This window comes from Oncorhynchus keta, chromosome 9, assembly GCF_023373465.1.
Source record: "Oncorhynchus keta strain PuntledgeMale-10-30-2019 chromosome 9, Oket_V2, whole genome shotgun sequence".
NCBI classification, from domain to species: Eukaryota; Metazoa; Chordata; class Actinopteri; order Salmoniformes; family Salmonidae; genus Oncorhynchus; species Oncorhynchus keta.
In genome coordinates this window covers 36,066,077-36,083,627 of record NC_068429.1, presented here as the reverse complement: position 1 = coordinate 36,083,627, position 17,551 = coordinate 36,066,077, and the positions used below count along the sequence as shown (strand labels likewise).

The 17,551-nt window shown below is 43.1% G+C and overlaps 1 protein-coding gene across 5 annotated transcripts in view; it reads left to right on the top strand.

Moving 5' to 3' along the window:
* The first annotated feature begins 1,181 nt into the window (after positions 1-1,181).
* LOC118387657 (calcium-binding protein 1-like) overlaps positions 1,182-17,551 on the top strand; it is a 22,355-nt gene continuing 5,985 nt past the window's right edge. For 2 of the 5 annotated variants that reach the window (XM_052525772.1, XM_035776241.2), the window contains exons 1-4: positions 1,182-2,129; positions 13,237-13,401; positions 15,484-15,514; positions 15,870-16,013. In XM_052525772.1, coding sequence (XP_052381732.1) covers positions 1,452-2,129; positions 13,237-13,401; positions 15,484-15,514; positions 15,870-16,013 — 1,018 coding nt within the window. In that variant the 5' untranslated portion in view covers positions 1,182-1,451. Of the gene's footprint in view, positions 2,130-9,988; positions 10,488-13,236; positions 13,402-15,483; positions 15,515-15,869; positions 16,014-17,551 lie in introns of those variants that run through there. The other 3 variants (XM_052525774.1, XM_052525773.1, XM_035776242.2) reach the window with 3 other exon arrangements.

Genomic DNA, 17,551 nt, shown 5'->3' with positions numbered 1-17,551 from the left:
ATGGTATAGAGAGAAATAGTCCTATAATTCTTATAAGAACTACAACCAAAAACTAACCTGGGAATATTGAAGACTCATGTTAAAAGGAACCACCAGCTTTCATATGTTCTCATGTTCTGAGCAAGGAACTTAAACATGAGCTTTTTTACATGGCACATATTGCACTTTTACTTTCTTCTCCAACACTTTGTTTGTGCATTATTTAAACCAAATTGAAGATGTTTCATTATTTATTTGAGGCTAAATTGATTTTATTGCTGTATTATATTAAGTTAATATAAGTGTTCATTCAATATTGTTGTAATTGTCATTATTACAAATAAATCAATCAATCAATCAAATCAAATATCCACTTTTTTTTTAGTCCTCCAATAATCAGTGTCGGCGTTGAAAAATCTTAATCGGTCGACCTCAAGTTGTTACCTACCCTTACCACCTGTCTTTAAAATTAGAATCGTGCAATAGCATAGCATAATAGAGTTTCCACATCAATGTTACACTGAGTAAATTAGTTATTGTAATTAAATGTTATATTCCAGCGTTATTATTTTAATTCCATTCCAATATTATATATGTTATATTAATTAAAAACAACTATTCAAAACCTTTTGCTCCTGAAAGTAATTTTAAAGACCGCTGGAATTTAAAATCTTGCATTATTCAAATCATATTTAGTGCAATTGGACATAATGGATTGTATGGAAAAGGAACAACAAAGAAAGAACAAAGAAAGTGAATGTGCAGGCGAGTTAAAAAGAGGGACTTTACATCAAATATCCTCATAGTGAGGATATTAATGGTGACGTGCAACACCATTAACCCCCTCCTCATATGTTATGTAAATCATTCAAATAAGACAACTAGACAGCTTTTCAGTATTACTTACCAAACCATTTCTAAATAAAATAAAATAAAATGGATTTTAACACACTTTTGTGTGAAACTCTATGCCATATTATTCTACCAGGGTAACGCCGCTTCTCTTAAAAACAACATTTCATGAAATAACAAAAAAAAGTGTAAACACTGATATTGTATTCGCCTAAGCATGATCTTCATCAACATACCATTTTTTTTCAAAACGAGCTTTTTTTGTGTCAGCAATTAGACATTGTTCTTGGAGGGGGGGGGGGTGGAAGTTACCCCCTAGTCCCCTACTATATAAGCGACTGATTCTTCACTTCGCCTGGACATATCTACAATTGCGCGAGCAGGTAGCATTCAGAACTTTATCATTTCACAAGTGAGAGTGTAGGTGTGTGTTCCTAGTTTGCATTGTAGCCTAGGCTAGAGACGCGCGAATAGGCTACTCGGAGGTGATCCAACAGGCTGCCCTGACTACACATTGGCTAAATGCTCAGCACGACCACACAGGTGCATCTGTCTTAACGACCTCCTGCCTAGTCCTGGTATCTGCACACAGTAATACATTAAGGGAACGGCATAGGACAATGAGCTCCTCTCTTCCCAAAAGCGAATCTACCACCTCTCTGCTGAGAGCTCCGGCCGTGCCGGTGAGTCGGAGGTCCGAACATTCTGAGCATCATGGGTCGCGCAGCCACTGTAGTCACATCCATCAACCCGACGGAGGTAAAGATGTACCTGACGAGCCGTGTTGGACCGATGAGTGCGAGGCAAGCGCGCGCAGACCCCTTTGTCAACCGAGGCATGCTGGTGGCAGGACAGACAGGAATGGATGTGATAAACGGGGACATTCCCACCAACAAAGCAGCCACTACAATGACGGCTACAGCCAGGAAGAAGTTAGAGAGCGGGTGGATCGGAGCGGGAAAGACCGCAGTAAGTCGTCTAGACACCTACACCCACACCACCACCACCACACCTCAAGAGGTGATCTGCCGCCAGCTCATCACCACGGCAACGCACGTCCGGGGCGGAGGTCCTCGCCAACTCCATCCTATACTAAACAATCCGACGATACTGCGTACTTTTTTGAATCGAAAGACAGAATAAATACTGGGTCGTCCACGAGTTTAAACTCGGTCCCACCCGCAACGTCCACGCCAGTTACCGGCCCCGCTACCAGCCGCACCTCCAAAAGACTCAGCACAGCTCCATCTGAACATGACTCCAATCTGCACCCGATAGTGAAATCAGTCTTCGGACAGGTACGTAGTAGTCCCGTGTCTAGACAGAACTACAACACATGATTACTATCGAACAAACATTCAAAGTCAGCACAAGGATTCAACAAGTAAATTAGACTGGGGATTAATAGTCATTATCAATACATACCCCCATTGCCAAAAAACGGCGAGTGACAGAAGTCTCCTTTTTATTCAATAGGAATGTATGTATTGTTTTAATTCAAGGGTAATTTCTAATTGTCATTTTAGACAAACCTCATAGGCTACACTATCACTATACTGTAAAACTGATAGTCTCTAACAAAATGCAAAAAGATTCAACTTAATTTACACCGTTGTCCCGTTACTGCATTGGTTTAAACCGCACTCTTATGAATAAACGCCTAGGTGTTTGTGTAACAAAGAGATGGGGGGGACACACGTTTAAAGGTCCAATGCAGCTGTTGTTGTTTTTTATCTCAATATCAAATAATTTATGGGTAACAAATAAGTACCTTACTGTGATTGTTTTCAATTAAAATGGTCAAATAAACAAAAATAGCTTCTTAGCAAAGAGCAATTTTCAAGCAAGAATTTTGCTTGGACTGTCTGGGAGTGGTCTGAGTTGGGAGGGGAAAACGGAAAACTAGCTGTTATTGGCAGAGAGGTTTGGAACTATCTTTCTTATTGGTCTATTGACACATTTACCGTGATGTCACTAGGCAAGCCAAAACTGCATCCCACCAAAACAGGATGACATTTCACGTGGTATTTTCTTTTACACCTAAAATGATTTATCATAATGTTCACAATTTCACAGTATTGTTTCAACCTCATAGGGTGGAAATATATATATATATATAATCACAGGAAATCATGTTTTTGAACAATTTTTTAACAGTAATTTATGATACAGAAATGTAGAACGCATGACAACAGAGAAGGTATTATGGATTTTTCCAACTGCACAGTGCACTACACAATGTCTCGAACTTGCCCCCAAGATTCCAATGCCTTACTATATTTGAAACAAGACAGTTTGAGACATATGAATAGTAGCCTATAAGTTAGATGATATGGCTCAGACAGCTCACACATGTGTGATATACACACCTAAAGAAAAATGTAATGCTTCACAGTGTCAGGTTGGTCTGGTAGGGTCAAAGGTGAGGGACAGGTAGAGCAGCAACCCAAGCCAAAATGTGACCGGACACCCATTCACCCCTGCTGACCATATTAAAAATGTATGCACATTTTGAGTCCAAATTGAACTTCCGTGTATCTGATAATTAGTTTGATGGAGGGGTTGGCAGACCACCATGCGTAGCGGTATGAATAAGGATACTCTCATCCTGTCTGTCAGGTGGATAAACTTTCCAATCCTGTGGAAATTGTAGCTGTGCTGAACACCCGACTGCACACACACACACACACACACACACACACACACACACACACACACACACACACACACACACACACACACACACACACACACACACACACACACACACACACACACACACACACACACACACACACACACACAGCTATTTGTGGTAAGTCACACTCACATCAAGTGTTTAAAAAAGAAAGTGACATTGAACAGTGATACTGTGAGAAATTGGGGAAGGTAAAGGTATAATCTACGCTATACTTTGGGGATGTACACCTGCAGATGGAGAGGTGAGGGTGGATGGTAAAAGGAGGGTGCTTCTCCATCTCTTCATTCCTGCATCCCATCTCCTCTACCTTCTACAAATACCAGAGCCCTCCTCAAAGTCCTAATACAATAGTCTCATTCCTACTGTGCCTCTGTTGCTCTTCATATAGGATATCCTGTTTTCCTTTCTGTGCTTTGAAATATTTGTCTCAGTGCTGAAGAAGATATAAAGCTCAGGAGGCAATACTTTCCCCATGTGTTAATTTGTGCCAGAAATAACCACTCAATCTAGGCCAGAGCTCTAATCAGTCACAGGAGTTCCAGGCAGCAAACCCCAATCTATGCAGCACCGCTTTGCTCTATACTGCCTATCTCAATCTGCTCCGTAGTGAGACAGTAGCCCTCTATCACTCTATCCAATCATTATGCCTTGAAATGGGAATACAGAAGGACCTCTAATGACAATATCTGTTAACACTCGCATGTCTGTGAAGTTGCTCAGCTGGAGGAGTTTTCAAGTAGAAAAAGTGTGCAAGGTGACTGTGTCACTTGATGCTAGTGACTGAAAATCAGAGACTTGTCACAATGCTCTCAGACGCTTTCAGTGGTATCACACCTCTAACTGGAGATGCAGTATGGTTGAGTCCAATTAAGTAGTTGCAAAGTTTCAATGCACCTGAGAGTTGGGTGCCTAGATATTGCAAGATGTTCTGTTTGTCTGATACAAAGGTCGTCTGTGTGCGCGCGTGTGTGTGCGCGCGCGTGGGTTTGTACTTCTCTGTGTGTGTTTGCACTAATGTGCATGTTTGGGTCTTTGGTTGTGATACTCTATTAGAGGACTCTGCCTTCCACATGTATATGTCACATCTGATGGTGTTTATTTGATTGGCACTGGTACAAGTAGACTTTGAATACATGTTTTGATACGGAGTGAGAATTATACCCACTGAGATTCTACATTTCATATTTCCATCAAGGTCTGCATTACAATCCTTACAGAACTTATTTTCTGCCAGTGGAAGCTAAATATAGCATTCCCAAGACCTGATTATAAGAGAGTAGAGGAGAGCAGCCTTTTATGGTGGTAGTAAAAATATTCAAATCCTTTGGCTAATGCGCTACCTGACAAAGCCCGTTTGCAAGTTGGCGACTTAAGCAGGGATTCCTGCATAACCAAACGTAGTATCTCAAGCATCCGTATAAATAGCAGGTTTTCGTTTTCATCAGAAGGAATGACTGAATTAGGGGGGCGATGAGGTCATGAGACTAATGAGTGTTTAATGAGGAATGATTCCAATCAGTAGAGGAACATCTTGATCTAAGAACAACATCGCGGTCTAGACGCATGAATAAATAAAACAGCACACATTTTGGTCAGTCATGATAACGTCATCCTCACACTCACACTCTCAGTTCATGGGGAACATAATTATCACACACGTAACTGCTTTCATACTTTCAATCCATCTGTGTTGTACCTAGCAAGATTGTATGTCGATGTCGTCACACATTAATTACAGTATATAGGCTACATTTTCCGTCGCTATTCATTTATAGACCAATCCAGGTAGCAGCAGCACCTTGGACATGGACAGAACAGCAGTGGGTCTGTGTCCCACCTGGAATTAACACCAATGACCTTCTGCCTCGCTTCTTAGCCACGATTGGGCCAAACTCTTCTTTCAGTCTATTCGCAGCTTTCACTGCTGTATTGAGTACTTTATTTGACCTAAAGAGACCTGTTCTGAGGAAAGGAAAATATTAATTGGAAGTCTTCGAAAAGAAGTAAATAGACGATAGTTTCTCAACAATGAGAAAACACCTCTGAGATGACACCACCAGATGGAGGTGACTGCTTACAATTTGTCAAACAGAGAGTGTGCCGTTTGTTTGTAAGATCTGTGTCAAGGATTTGTATTACTATAAACCGTGGATACAAACACAAAGCATTTTCAATGTATTCAGAGTGGTGTATTTGTGTGTACATCCGTGTCTGATAACAGGCTGTGTGTTGGTTCTGCACTTTATCCAGCTTGAGCTAATAAGTTACTCATTATTAAACTGTGTTGTGTGTTAACGATTTTGACAATCACACATGAGCAAATCCACAGTTGTCAAACCAAGTCATATAAGCAGGTATTTAAGGAATTTGATAAATAGGAGGAGGGATCCGAGCTAGGTGGACGGGCATGCTAATAGACCTGGGTTATGTAAGGAAAACACAGGACTCTATTTTTCCTCTTCAGCTCCCTGTTGTCACAGCATCTGACAGCTCTCTGGTAAAATCACAGCTGAGGCTTCCTTTTCCCCTTGCTCCCTTTTCCTGCTGTTGCTCTCTCTCCCTCCTCCATACCTTCCCTTGTCACTCTTCCACTGAATCAACATATTTTCTCTCTCTCTCTCTCTCTCTCTCTCTCTCTCTCTCTCTCTCTCTCTCTCTCTCTCTCTCTCTCTCTCTCTCTCTCTCTCTCTCTCTCTCTCTCTCTCTCTCTCTCTCTCTCTGTCCTTTGTCAGTCTCCTTCCTTTCCCTTTTTTATTGGTTCTCTGACCATCTTTCCATCCCTCCCGTTTTACCTCCCTCCCCCTTCCCTCTCTCCCGCCAGGGTCATACTGACCTTGATGAGGTCTGAAAGGGAAAGAGAATAGAGGGGGGCAGAGAAAAAGGAGAGAGATCATGGATGACAGAAAATAGAGAGAAAAGGGGGAAGGGAAAGGAGGTGTGGATAAGCTGCTATGATGTAGGTATTGTCGTATGAACCATGTCATTTCAGTTTTCAATATGTTTATAGCCCAAAGACTATTTATAGCCACGGATGGTTATTTATACAGTCCATTAACGGATGGTTGTGAAGGTGCTAGATGTTTTCACTATTCAGTTAAATCCTCATTAAAATGGGAAGGATTAGACCGTGAAATTCAAGAGACTGTGTAATGACGTCTGTGTCCGTGCGCATGTGCGTGCACGCGTGTGTTTGTGTGTGAATATTAATTATTAATATTCATCGTAACCTGATGCTGTCTGTAGCCAGTGAAAGAGGAAATCAGAGAGAGAGAGAGAGAGAGAGAGAGAGAGAGAGAGAGAGAGAGAGAGAGAGAGAGAGAGAGAGAGAGAGAGAGAGAGAGAGAGAGAGAGAGAGAGAGAGAGAGAGAGAGAGAGAGAAAGGGGACACAGAGGTTAAAGCAGATTAGATGCATAAGAAAAAGAGAAGTGTAATATTGGCTGGGGTTGTATAAAATACTATGTGCTTTTCTATTTGAAACGTTGACAGCAAACTACTCCCCCTCCATTCTCCTTTTGTCACGAGCTTCTCTCTTCACTATCCCTAGCACGGAATGAATCAGTCTCAAATGAAAGATGATAGTTTCCTTGCCATAAAATAACAACCAATTCAACCTAATCAATTATTCACACTTGAATTAAAACGACTGTTATATTTTACCTCAGGAGATGACCTGTCACCATGAAGGTCACCATAGCCTCTCTCTGCCTGGGGCGCTTTTATAGGTCACTGAATGAATGCTCCTCTGGTGATCTTCACATACAGAGCTGTGAGGCTGCGAACATGCTACAAGGTCATCGTCCCGATTCAACTGTTTTTTTTCAGGCTCAGCTCTCCTCCATAAAGAGACAGAGATAAGGGTTATCCATTCTTCAGTATTTACCCCCCAGATGAAACAAAAATACAAAGAATAAAGCACATTATGAATCTATTTTCTCAGAAGAACATCTGTATGTGAATAGTTATGTGAGGCAATGTAGCGTTATAATGTACAGTAATAATTATAGGTCATTGGAGGAGGTACAACCTTTTTACTGTGAGACTAATATGTTCATTGTTGTATAGGGGTTACAGAATGAGCCCACACTCACATACAGTATCATAGTATAGTACATGGGGTATAGTACAAACATGGAATGAGAAAAGGCATACCATGACGGCATCATGAGAGATGACGTTATCAGCCCTCCCAGTCCCAGACCCCTCTCCCTTCTCTCCCAGCTCAAATCTTCCTTAAACTGCGAATGCAATTATTAACATGACATTTCCTATTGGAATTAGCTGCCTGTCTCTCCCGTGACAAACTGTATGCGTGTGTGCAAGTGTGTCTGCATGTGTGCGGCTTCTTGAAATACTAATACATGTTTTCCTTTGTGTGATGACTGTGGGTGTGCATTGTTATTAGCACACATTATAGAGGGATTTTTGTATGGATGAGTCTACATCAGGAGGTGTGTGAATGCAGTGAGCATTATTGTTTATGTGAATTGTCACCATTATGTAGGTTTAATAAGCTGTGTGTGTGTGTGCTGTGTCTTTGCACTGACATTATGAGAGCCGACGGCTCCTGAGTCTGATTTCTAATGTGTTCTGATGTTCACAATGAGCCTCCGTGGGGGCTCATTGTGAGAGGAGAGGCAGAGTGAGAATAAATGAATGGAAGAGAGAGGATAGACGAGAGATAGAACCTTGGTGTGTGTAACTATGGGAAACAATTGACAAAGTCAAACAGGAAATGATGTCGTTGATTATGTGACCAGTGGCAGCCACTGCAGGGGATTGCAGGGATTGCTATCAGCATCAGCATCCCTGTGGTGCTTGCTTTCTAAAAGCTGAGACCCCTGTAGCTGTCTAGCAAGTATATGCAGTGATTTGTGGTGTGTGTTTGCGCGTGTGTGTAGTACATGTACGTGTGTGTGTGTGTGTGTGTGTGTGTGTGTGTGTGTGTGTGTGTGTGTGTGTGTGTGTGTGTGTGTGTGTGTGTGTGTGTGTGTGTGTGTGTGTGTGTGTGTGTGTGTGTGGTCGGTCCATCATTCACATGCCTTTTATGTTCATTTCGTGCATATTTTGTAGAGCTTTGACTTTGATCTCAATACTGTCCCTTCTAGTTTAGCATGCCTTTGTGATGAGCGCACTCTTCTGTGTGTGTACATGTGTGTGTACGAGAGAGGGGGAGGTAGCCTATTGGTTAAGAACGTTGGGCCAGTAACCGAAAGGTCGCTGGTTAGAATCCCCAAGCTAACTAGGTGAAAAATCAGTCAATGTGCCCTTGAGCAAGGCATTTAACCTTATTGCTCCTGTAAATTGCACTGGAAAAGAGCATCTGACAAATGACTAAAATGTACATGAAGAGAGAAAGAGGAGGGAGAGAGCGAGGAGAGAGGGGGAGGAGAGAGGGGGGGGAGAAAAAGAGAGGGGGAAGAGAGAGCGTGTGTTGTATTTTTAGCTCCATAGCCCCACATCTGTGTGTGTTTAATCCAGTATATGCATGTGTGGGTTTAATCCAGTGTATGCATGTGTGGGTTTAATCCAGTGTATGCATGTGTGGGTTTAATCCAGTGTATGCATGTGTGGGTTTAATCCAGTATATGCATGTGTGGGTTTAATCCAGTATATGCATGTGTGGGTTTAATCCAGTGTATGCATGTGTGGGTTTAATCCAGTATATGCATGTGTGGGTTTAATCCAGTGTATGCATGTGTGGGTTTAATCCAGTATATGCATGTGTGGGTTTAATCCAGTGTATGCATGTGTGGGTTTAATCCAGTATATGCATGTGTGGGTTTAATCCAGTGTATGCATGTGTGGGTTTAATCCAGTGTATGCATGTGTGGGTTTAATCCAGTGTATGCATGTGTGTGTTTAATCCAGTATATGCATGTGTGGGTTTAATCCAGTATATGCATGTGTGGGTTTAATCCAGTGTATGCATGTGTGGGTTTAATCCAGTGTATGCATGTGTGTGTTTAATCCAGTATATGCATGTGTGGGTTTAATCCAGTGTATGCATGTGTGTGTTTAATCCAGTATATGCATGTGTGGGTTTAATCCAGTATATGCATGTGTGGGTTTAATCCAGTGTATGCATGTGTGGGTTTAATCCAGTGTATGCATGTGTGGGTTTAATCCAGTGTATGCATGTGTGGGTTTAATAAAGTATATGCATGTGTGGGTTTAATAAAGTATATGCATGTGTGGGTTTAATAAAGTATATGCATGTGTGTGTATTTGGATTAGTGTCTCCAGTGTGTTGTTCGGGGGAAGGTAATATGTTAATGAGCTTTTTCACCACTTTCTCTTTGCAGAGATGGTTTGAAACAGTGCAACAGACTGAGGGAGAGAGAGACAGGAGAGGGAGGGGGGAAAGAGGGAGAGACTGAGGGAGAGAGAGAGATGGGAGAGGGAGGGGGGGAAAGAGGGAGAGACTGAGGGAGAGAGAGAGATGGGAGAGGCAGGAAAGAGGGAGAGAGAGAGAGAGAGAGAGAGGACGGTCAGCCAATGAATAAAGCAATCTTGCATTTTCTGCTTTGAGCGCATGCATCTCGCTAAGACATGCCTGCCTCCTCTCCCTCTCATGTCTTTGTCACTTTGATCTTTCATTCTTTGTAGTATTTCTTTGCTTTCCTCCATTTAGGTTTACCTCCCCTCTTCCCTCTCTTCCTGTGACTCCCAGTGTCCTTCCCTCTAGGTCCTATGTTGATCCTGTGCAACCTCACTCTCCCACTCTTTCTCTGTGCGTCTCTCTCTCCCCCTAAATTCCCTCGTCTTGGTTTCTGACCCACTGGATCCCCTTTCTCTTTATCCCATGCATAGGAACACATGCACATGCAAACGCACACGCAAACACATGCACACACACCACACAGGCATACTAACACAGACACGTTTAGAGACGCACCACACACTGAGAGGGACTTCACCATGGGGAACTCTGTCAAATCTCACTTCTCCAAGAAGGTAAGGTTTTGTGTACTGGCTGTGGTCCACCTGAACCCCTGACTGTCTGTGGTGCATGTCTCACTATGTGTCCTTAACTTGACTGGAGGTTATTGGACCACACTGGACCTTTTTGACCCTGGGATTGTGTCATGGGAGGTTTGTGGCACCTTCACTGTGGAGAACAGGCTCATGGTAATGACTGGAGCGAGAGACTCGGTTTTAGAGCACACTGCTGTATTGACTGTGAGAGACTCGGTTTTAGAGCACACTGCTGTATTGACTGTGGGAGACTCGGTTTTAGAGCACACTGCTGTATTGACTGTGGGAGACTCGGTTTTAGAGCACACTGCTGTATTGACTGTGAGAGACTCGGTTTTAGAGCACACTGCTGTATTGACTGTGGGAGACTCGGTTTTAGAGCACACTGCTGTATTGACTGTGGGACATCTCAGTCAGACTTCTGTTCCGAGGAGCAGTGTTCCCGCTCTTATAGGCTAGTTGTGAATATTAGAGGAGACAGGACAACCTAGTGTGTCATGCTGTTGTCTCATCCACCCCACTGAACCACTGTAACTAAAAATAGTCCGCTGACCAGAATAGAATACCGACTGTGATGCTTGAAATCATTTGTGGACTGGAGGACGACAGTACCACTCCACCACACATTAGGACTGTATTGTGTCTGTTTTTCCATATTTCTTTGTCATAGATATATACCAGATGGACATACAACTGTTTTTCCCTACTGAATGTCAGTTGAGCTGGAGTGACTGTGTTGGAGTCCTCAGTGTAGCCAATGATGCTTAACTGTCACTCAACTGTGGTCGACAGTGTCCAGTGGTGTCCTGGAACCCGCTCGCTGGGATGAGTGGTGTCAATGAGCAGGTTCATGTCAAGATCAACCACATGAGTCAAAGGACTTATCCCCAAACCAGCATCACCACTTCACCCCTTCAGAGGGGATACAGTGGCGCGGACAAACCAACAGGTGGCGCTATCCTGTTTAACCCTGCCTGCAGGAGCGCCACGAACCATAACCTGATCTTAGCAGAAACCTTGTTGACGCAGGTTGTTTTTGCACCCGGCTGATGTTCATTGTTCCATACGTGGACTACAAACTGGATTTGACTGAGCGGCATGTATCTATAGAATGGATACATTTGACTTAGTTTTACAGTATCTGCCAGCGCGACATGCTTAGTCTGCGTACAACAATGACAGCCACAGTTCTTTAGCTATCTAGTGCAATGCTAACTGCACAATAAAGACAGGATTCCATGTTCAGTGGGAGCGCTGGGACACCATGCATCAGAGATTTAAATCCCCTTCAGCAGCTGTACATCCTTGAGCGTGTACAGTACAATATGACAAGCAACAGTTGAAGCCATCTGGTAAATAGGAAGTTACTTCTCGACTGCTTCTCACATTCCAATATTGTTCTAGCTGCCATTTCAACGTCATCATTCTTAACGTCTGCGCGTTAGTAGTGGTTTTGGTGACACACGGGACCTTCAGAAAATCTGCACTGCTTCATGCATCACTTGCTCAGATTACCCAGTGGACAGTGCGATGGGGTGCACTGTAGCAGGGCAGGAGCTGGCACTAGAAATTCCACAGCAACAGATGGAGTATGAAGGTCACCCAAAATATCCCACCAAGCTAATTACAATCCCACCAAGGGAGGGAAGGAAGGATAGTGGGGCAGGGATAGAGAGAGAGAGCTGTCTCACTGCTGAGAAAGGCTATTTTGGGGAGAAACAAACAATGGGGGGAAATAGAAGCATGTCCTTCTTAAGTTGCCAGCTCAGTGTTCCTTGTATAGTGACACTTTTGTCATAAGCCTGTCAGCGTTCCGGTCTCTAAACACAGCTCATCTCTGTCCACTGATGCCACTTTTCTGTTGGTCTGTCATTCGACTGCAGAAAGGTTGGCCCTTATTTGCCTTGGTGCAGATTCATATTTGTAAAGGTTTCAATGGTGGCTGATGTTCCCCTCTTTAATTAACCTGAGGCTCTGTCTGTAATTGGGGCTGGGCGTTGTGTGGCCTGCCGCTGCCCCGTGGTCCACAGACTAATTGGTCATTATAATGTAATGGCTGGATGGATTTGATTCCTTCCATTGGGACAATGGCTAATTGGAATGAGCACAAATAAGCCATCCATCGCTTTCATATGCAAGTGGCTTTCCTATCATGAACTAAACCCTGTATTTAAAGGTTAAATGGAGATTAGACTAAATGATGTATTGACAACCCTACATCTTTAACCAGTAATGAGTGTGACCATTTTTGGGGTCGCTGTCACACGGAACACTAAACTGTGTCTATTAAAAGCAGAATGGCTTGCAGATATTGGTTTGCGTCTTCCTGCGTGTTCTCTCGTGGATTGGTCTGATTGTCTTAGTTAGCTGTTGTGTCTCTTTGATTGTATGTGCTGAGTGCTGAGTCAAATAAGTGTCCCAGCATCTTTGGGATGGATGGATGGGTGGCATTCAGTGCCCGGTTCACTGAACCCAGCCCCTGACTGCGTTCCTTTCACATGACTGACACCCCGACCAGCCCCATTACCATCCTGACCTTTGACCTCACAGGGACTAGCAGACCTCAGCCTCTCTACCTCCACCTCCATCCACCCACCCTCATGCCAGCTAGCCTCTTGTAGTCTGACTCCATGTTGTCCATCCACAAGCTGAGTCACAGTCTGTGTCCCTGTCTCTGCCCCTGCACCTCTATGCCCTGGCCCCACAACCTGGATGTCTGTGGCCCCAGGACCAGAAGAAGAACTACAGAGCAGTGCAGTCCTGTGAGGAGGGGACTGGGGGGGCCTATCTTGAGCCTCTAGTGGCTATGGCTCAGAACGGAGGCAACATGCACAACGTACTGGGGCCTGCCTGCATCTTTCTACGCAAGGGCTTCGCTGAGAGCCGGCAGGCTGTACGTAAGTCCAGACACAAACAGACACATGCCCATAATGCATGCAGAGACACATTTACAGTATGTAGCTGCGCCTGATAAAACAGTGTTCACAAAAGCGTGCACACAATCATACAGACATTCTGTCTTTGTCTGCTTCTTTTTCACCCACGTTGACCAATACACTCCTTATGGACTCAAAGAAGAAGGTAATGGACTCAAAATATTTGCAGTAACTACATAAAGAATGCCTGCCAGTTGGTGTGAAGATAAGTGTATGTGTATGCGACTGTGTGTGTGGGTGTGTGTGTGATGGCACTCATTGCCATTTGTGTCACGCTGATAGATTGTAAGTCCTTGTGGTACACCTAGTATTAACCTGACAGACTGCTATCCCGAGTACTAAAGTCTGCGTGGAGCAGCGGCAGATGTCTTCATCTGTCTCACTCTCACTGTGATCAGTGGCAAGGCCTTGTCGTTTAGGGAAGATGTGTACTGACCTCTCCTTGGTATACTGGCACCGTCCATATAAGCTAGCCGTTTCACATCCGTTACACATAGACTGTCCTGACAATGTACTCTGTTCTTGGGATGCAGGGATGGATGCGGGGTAGAGCTACTTCAAAGGCTAGACTTTAACCTTGAGAGAGAACAAAAGGAACTCCTTCAGTCCTTGTTCCCCCACGACTCACCACCAACCTTCAAAGGTGGCATGTACCTCTCTCTCACCTAAGTAGATAGGCTACTCAGACAAGCGTCAGACAAATTCTCTAGACTAAGTTGCATTTGGGTAGCCTGACGACTCGCACTAAATTCTCCCCCTGTTTTGTCGTTCACTACATACTTTAGACTGAGACTGCTAACATTGAAGTTATTTGTCGTGACAAAGGGCACGAGGGGCGTTGTATAAAACAAAAACTTCAACGATTGGATCGTCTCTAACCAATCAGAGTATCAAAGCCAATGACTCTCTTCCCACGTGTGTCCTGGCCCAATCCATCGGTTTCTGGACCAATCAGACGGCTCCAAATGTGTTCGCATTCGGTGAAGGGTTGGGGAGCTACTCAGATCCAGACTTATTGCGGAGAATTTGGCCGGAACAAGGAGTCTGGGTAGCCAGGCAAGCATTTGGGTTCATCATTACATGATTTAACACAAGAAAGGGGTTGCACACATGACAAAGGTACTCTATGATATATTATACTGACCAAAAATATAAACGCAACATGTAAAGTGCTGGTCCCATGTTTCATGAGCTGAAATAAAAGATATGAGACATGTTCCATACGCACAAAAATAATATTTCTCTCAAATTGTGTGCACAAATTTGTTTACATCCCTGTTAGTGAGCATTTCTCCTTTACCAAGATAATCAAGAAGCTGGCATATCAAGAAGCTGATTGAACAGCATTATCATTACATACAGTATGTGCATCTTGTGCTGCGGACAATAAAAGGCCACTCTAAAATGTTCAGTTTTGTCCCTCAACACAATGCAACAGATGGCTCGTCTGAGGGAGTGTGCAATTGGCATGCTGACTGCAGGAATGTCCACCAGAGCTGTTGCCAGAGAATTGAATGTTAATTTCTCTACCATAAGCCGCCTCCAACGTCATTTCAGTGAATTTGGCTGTACGTCCAACTGGCCTCACAACCGCAGATCACGTTTAACCACGCCAGCCCAGGACCTCCACATCCGGCTTCTTCACCCGTGGGATCGTCTGAGACCAGCCACCTGAACAGCTGATGAAACTGAGGAGTATTTCTGTCTGTAACAAAGCCCTTTTGTGTGGAAAACTCATTCTGATTGGCTGCTCCTGGCTCTTTCGGTGGGTCTATGCACTACCAGGCCCACCCATGGCTGCGCTCCTGCCTATTCATATGAAATCCATAGACAAAGGCCTAATTTATTTATTTCAATTGACTGATTTCCTTATATGAACTGTAACTCAGTAAAATCGTTGAAATTGTTGCATGTTGCGTTTATATTTTTGTTCATTATGCTATTGTTGAATTGATCATATCTGACAAGAGTTTTGTAGCATCATGAGTCATCACCTAAAGAATGCCACACACTGGGTCCTAACCCTGTCTTCTTTACAGGATAGAGAGCTGAGGCCGGAGGAAATGGATGGTACGTATCGTTATACAGGAGCATACAGTTTAAATTACAAAGAGCCTTCATATTGCATGGTATTGCATAGTCCAGATCGGGCTGTAGCAGACCTCCCTGGTTTAGATGCAGTCAAACAAAGGTCTGACCGTGGTAAACTTTCATTGTCATGTTGTGTGCCTTTAAGTGCCTTTCTATGAACTTTTCTGCCCAAAATCATCACGGACTGTTCCAAGCTTACACAAGCTTACCTCTCACCCTCATGTTCATTATACCACTACCCTCATTGTAGTAGTAACAATAAACTAAAAATGATTTTGATCATGTGGTTGAAAAACCCAATTTATATTTTTCCATGTGTTCCTCTGTCTCGCAGAGTTGCGTGAGGCTTTTAAAGAGTTTGACAAAGACCATGACGGCTTCATCGGCTGTAAAGACCTGGGCAACTGCATGAGGACCATGGGCTACATGCCTACTGAGATGGAGCTGATTGAACTGAGCCAGCAGATCAATATGAACTGTGAGTAACTCTGTGTGTGTGTGTGTGTGTGTGTGTGTGTGTGTGTGTGTGTGTGTGTGTGGATAGGGAGAATGTTGTGAGTGTAAAGGTCCAGTGTTCCTTTTTTCTATGATATTTCCTCTCTCTCCATCATTCTCTCTTGCTCTCTCTCTCTATCTATCTCTCACTTTCCTTTTGAACTCTCTTATTATTACCTCCTCTCTCTCTCTCTCTCTCTCTCTCTCTCTCTCTCTCTCTCTCTCTCTCTCTCTCTCTCTCTCTCTCTCTCTCTCTCTCTCTCTCTCTCTCTCTCTTTTTAACTCTCTCTCTCTCTCTCTCTCTCTCTCTCTCTCTCTCACACTTTCCTTTTTAACTCTATTATTATTACCCCCCCCCCTCTCTCTCTCTCTCACACTTTCCTTTTTAACTCTATTATTATTACCCCCCCCTCTCTCTCTCTCTCTCTCTCTCACACTTTCCTTTTTAACTCTATTATTATTACCCCCCTCTCTCTCTCTCTCTCTCTCTCTCTCTCTCTCTCTCACACTTTCCTTTTTAACTCTATTATTATTACCCCCCCCCCTCTCTCTCTCTCTCTCTCTCTCTCTCACACTTTCCTTTTTAACTCTCTTATTATTACCCCCCCCTCTCTCTCTCTCTCTCACACTTTCCTTTTTTAACTCTCTTATTATTACCCCCCCTCTCTCTCTAGACGTTTCCTTTTTTAACTCTCTTTTGCAGTTTTTCTCAATTGCTAAAACACAATTTCTGAAACCTTGCTCCATTTCCTGAAAACATTAAACACAAAACCTCATCTTCTAGCACTATTTACATAACCTCTGACTCCTTTTGCAAAATTAAACATTTGCCTCAAAACAGTTTTACCTGTGTTCAAAATCAAACACTGCTCTCAAATCATTAAACAAAGTGATCAAAATGATATACACTCTCAAGCAGTCAGTAAACAATACACGAAAAATAGAAAACACATTGTTCAAAACATACAATTCTCAGGGAGAAGTACATTTTTATCTAAAAAAATATTCAGATTTTTCCGTCATTGCCTTTTGATGAATGAAAACATGTTCTATCATAGTAGCTCAAAATTTATCAGAAACTACTACTCTGCTTTGCTCTTTGCAATTTTGTTTTTTGTTCTTCCTCCTCCTTGTACCCCTATTTTGTTTCCACAGTACTGTACCCTGCATCTCACAAACTTGTCCATTGTCTCTGTGGTACTGTGATACTAGTTCTTGTTCTTTGTTGATATGAACCTACAACCAGTCAACATCTATTGAGCAGTCAGTACTGTTAATAAATGGAAAGCACAATGTTCAGGGCCATACAATTCATCCATTGTACAGTATACAGCCTACAATGCACTGTAATACAGTATCCATTCTCAGACTTTCTCCTTCCCACCTTCAACAACCTGTTTGGTCTCTGAACTGGCTTATATTGGTTGTGTCGCATCATTTGAAACAGGTTAAATCAATTTTGAGTGGTTGTGTTCAATCAATGACATGTGTTCTCTATTTGTATTTGATTGTTGCCACTTG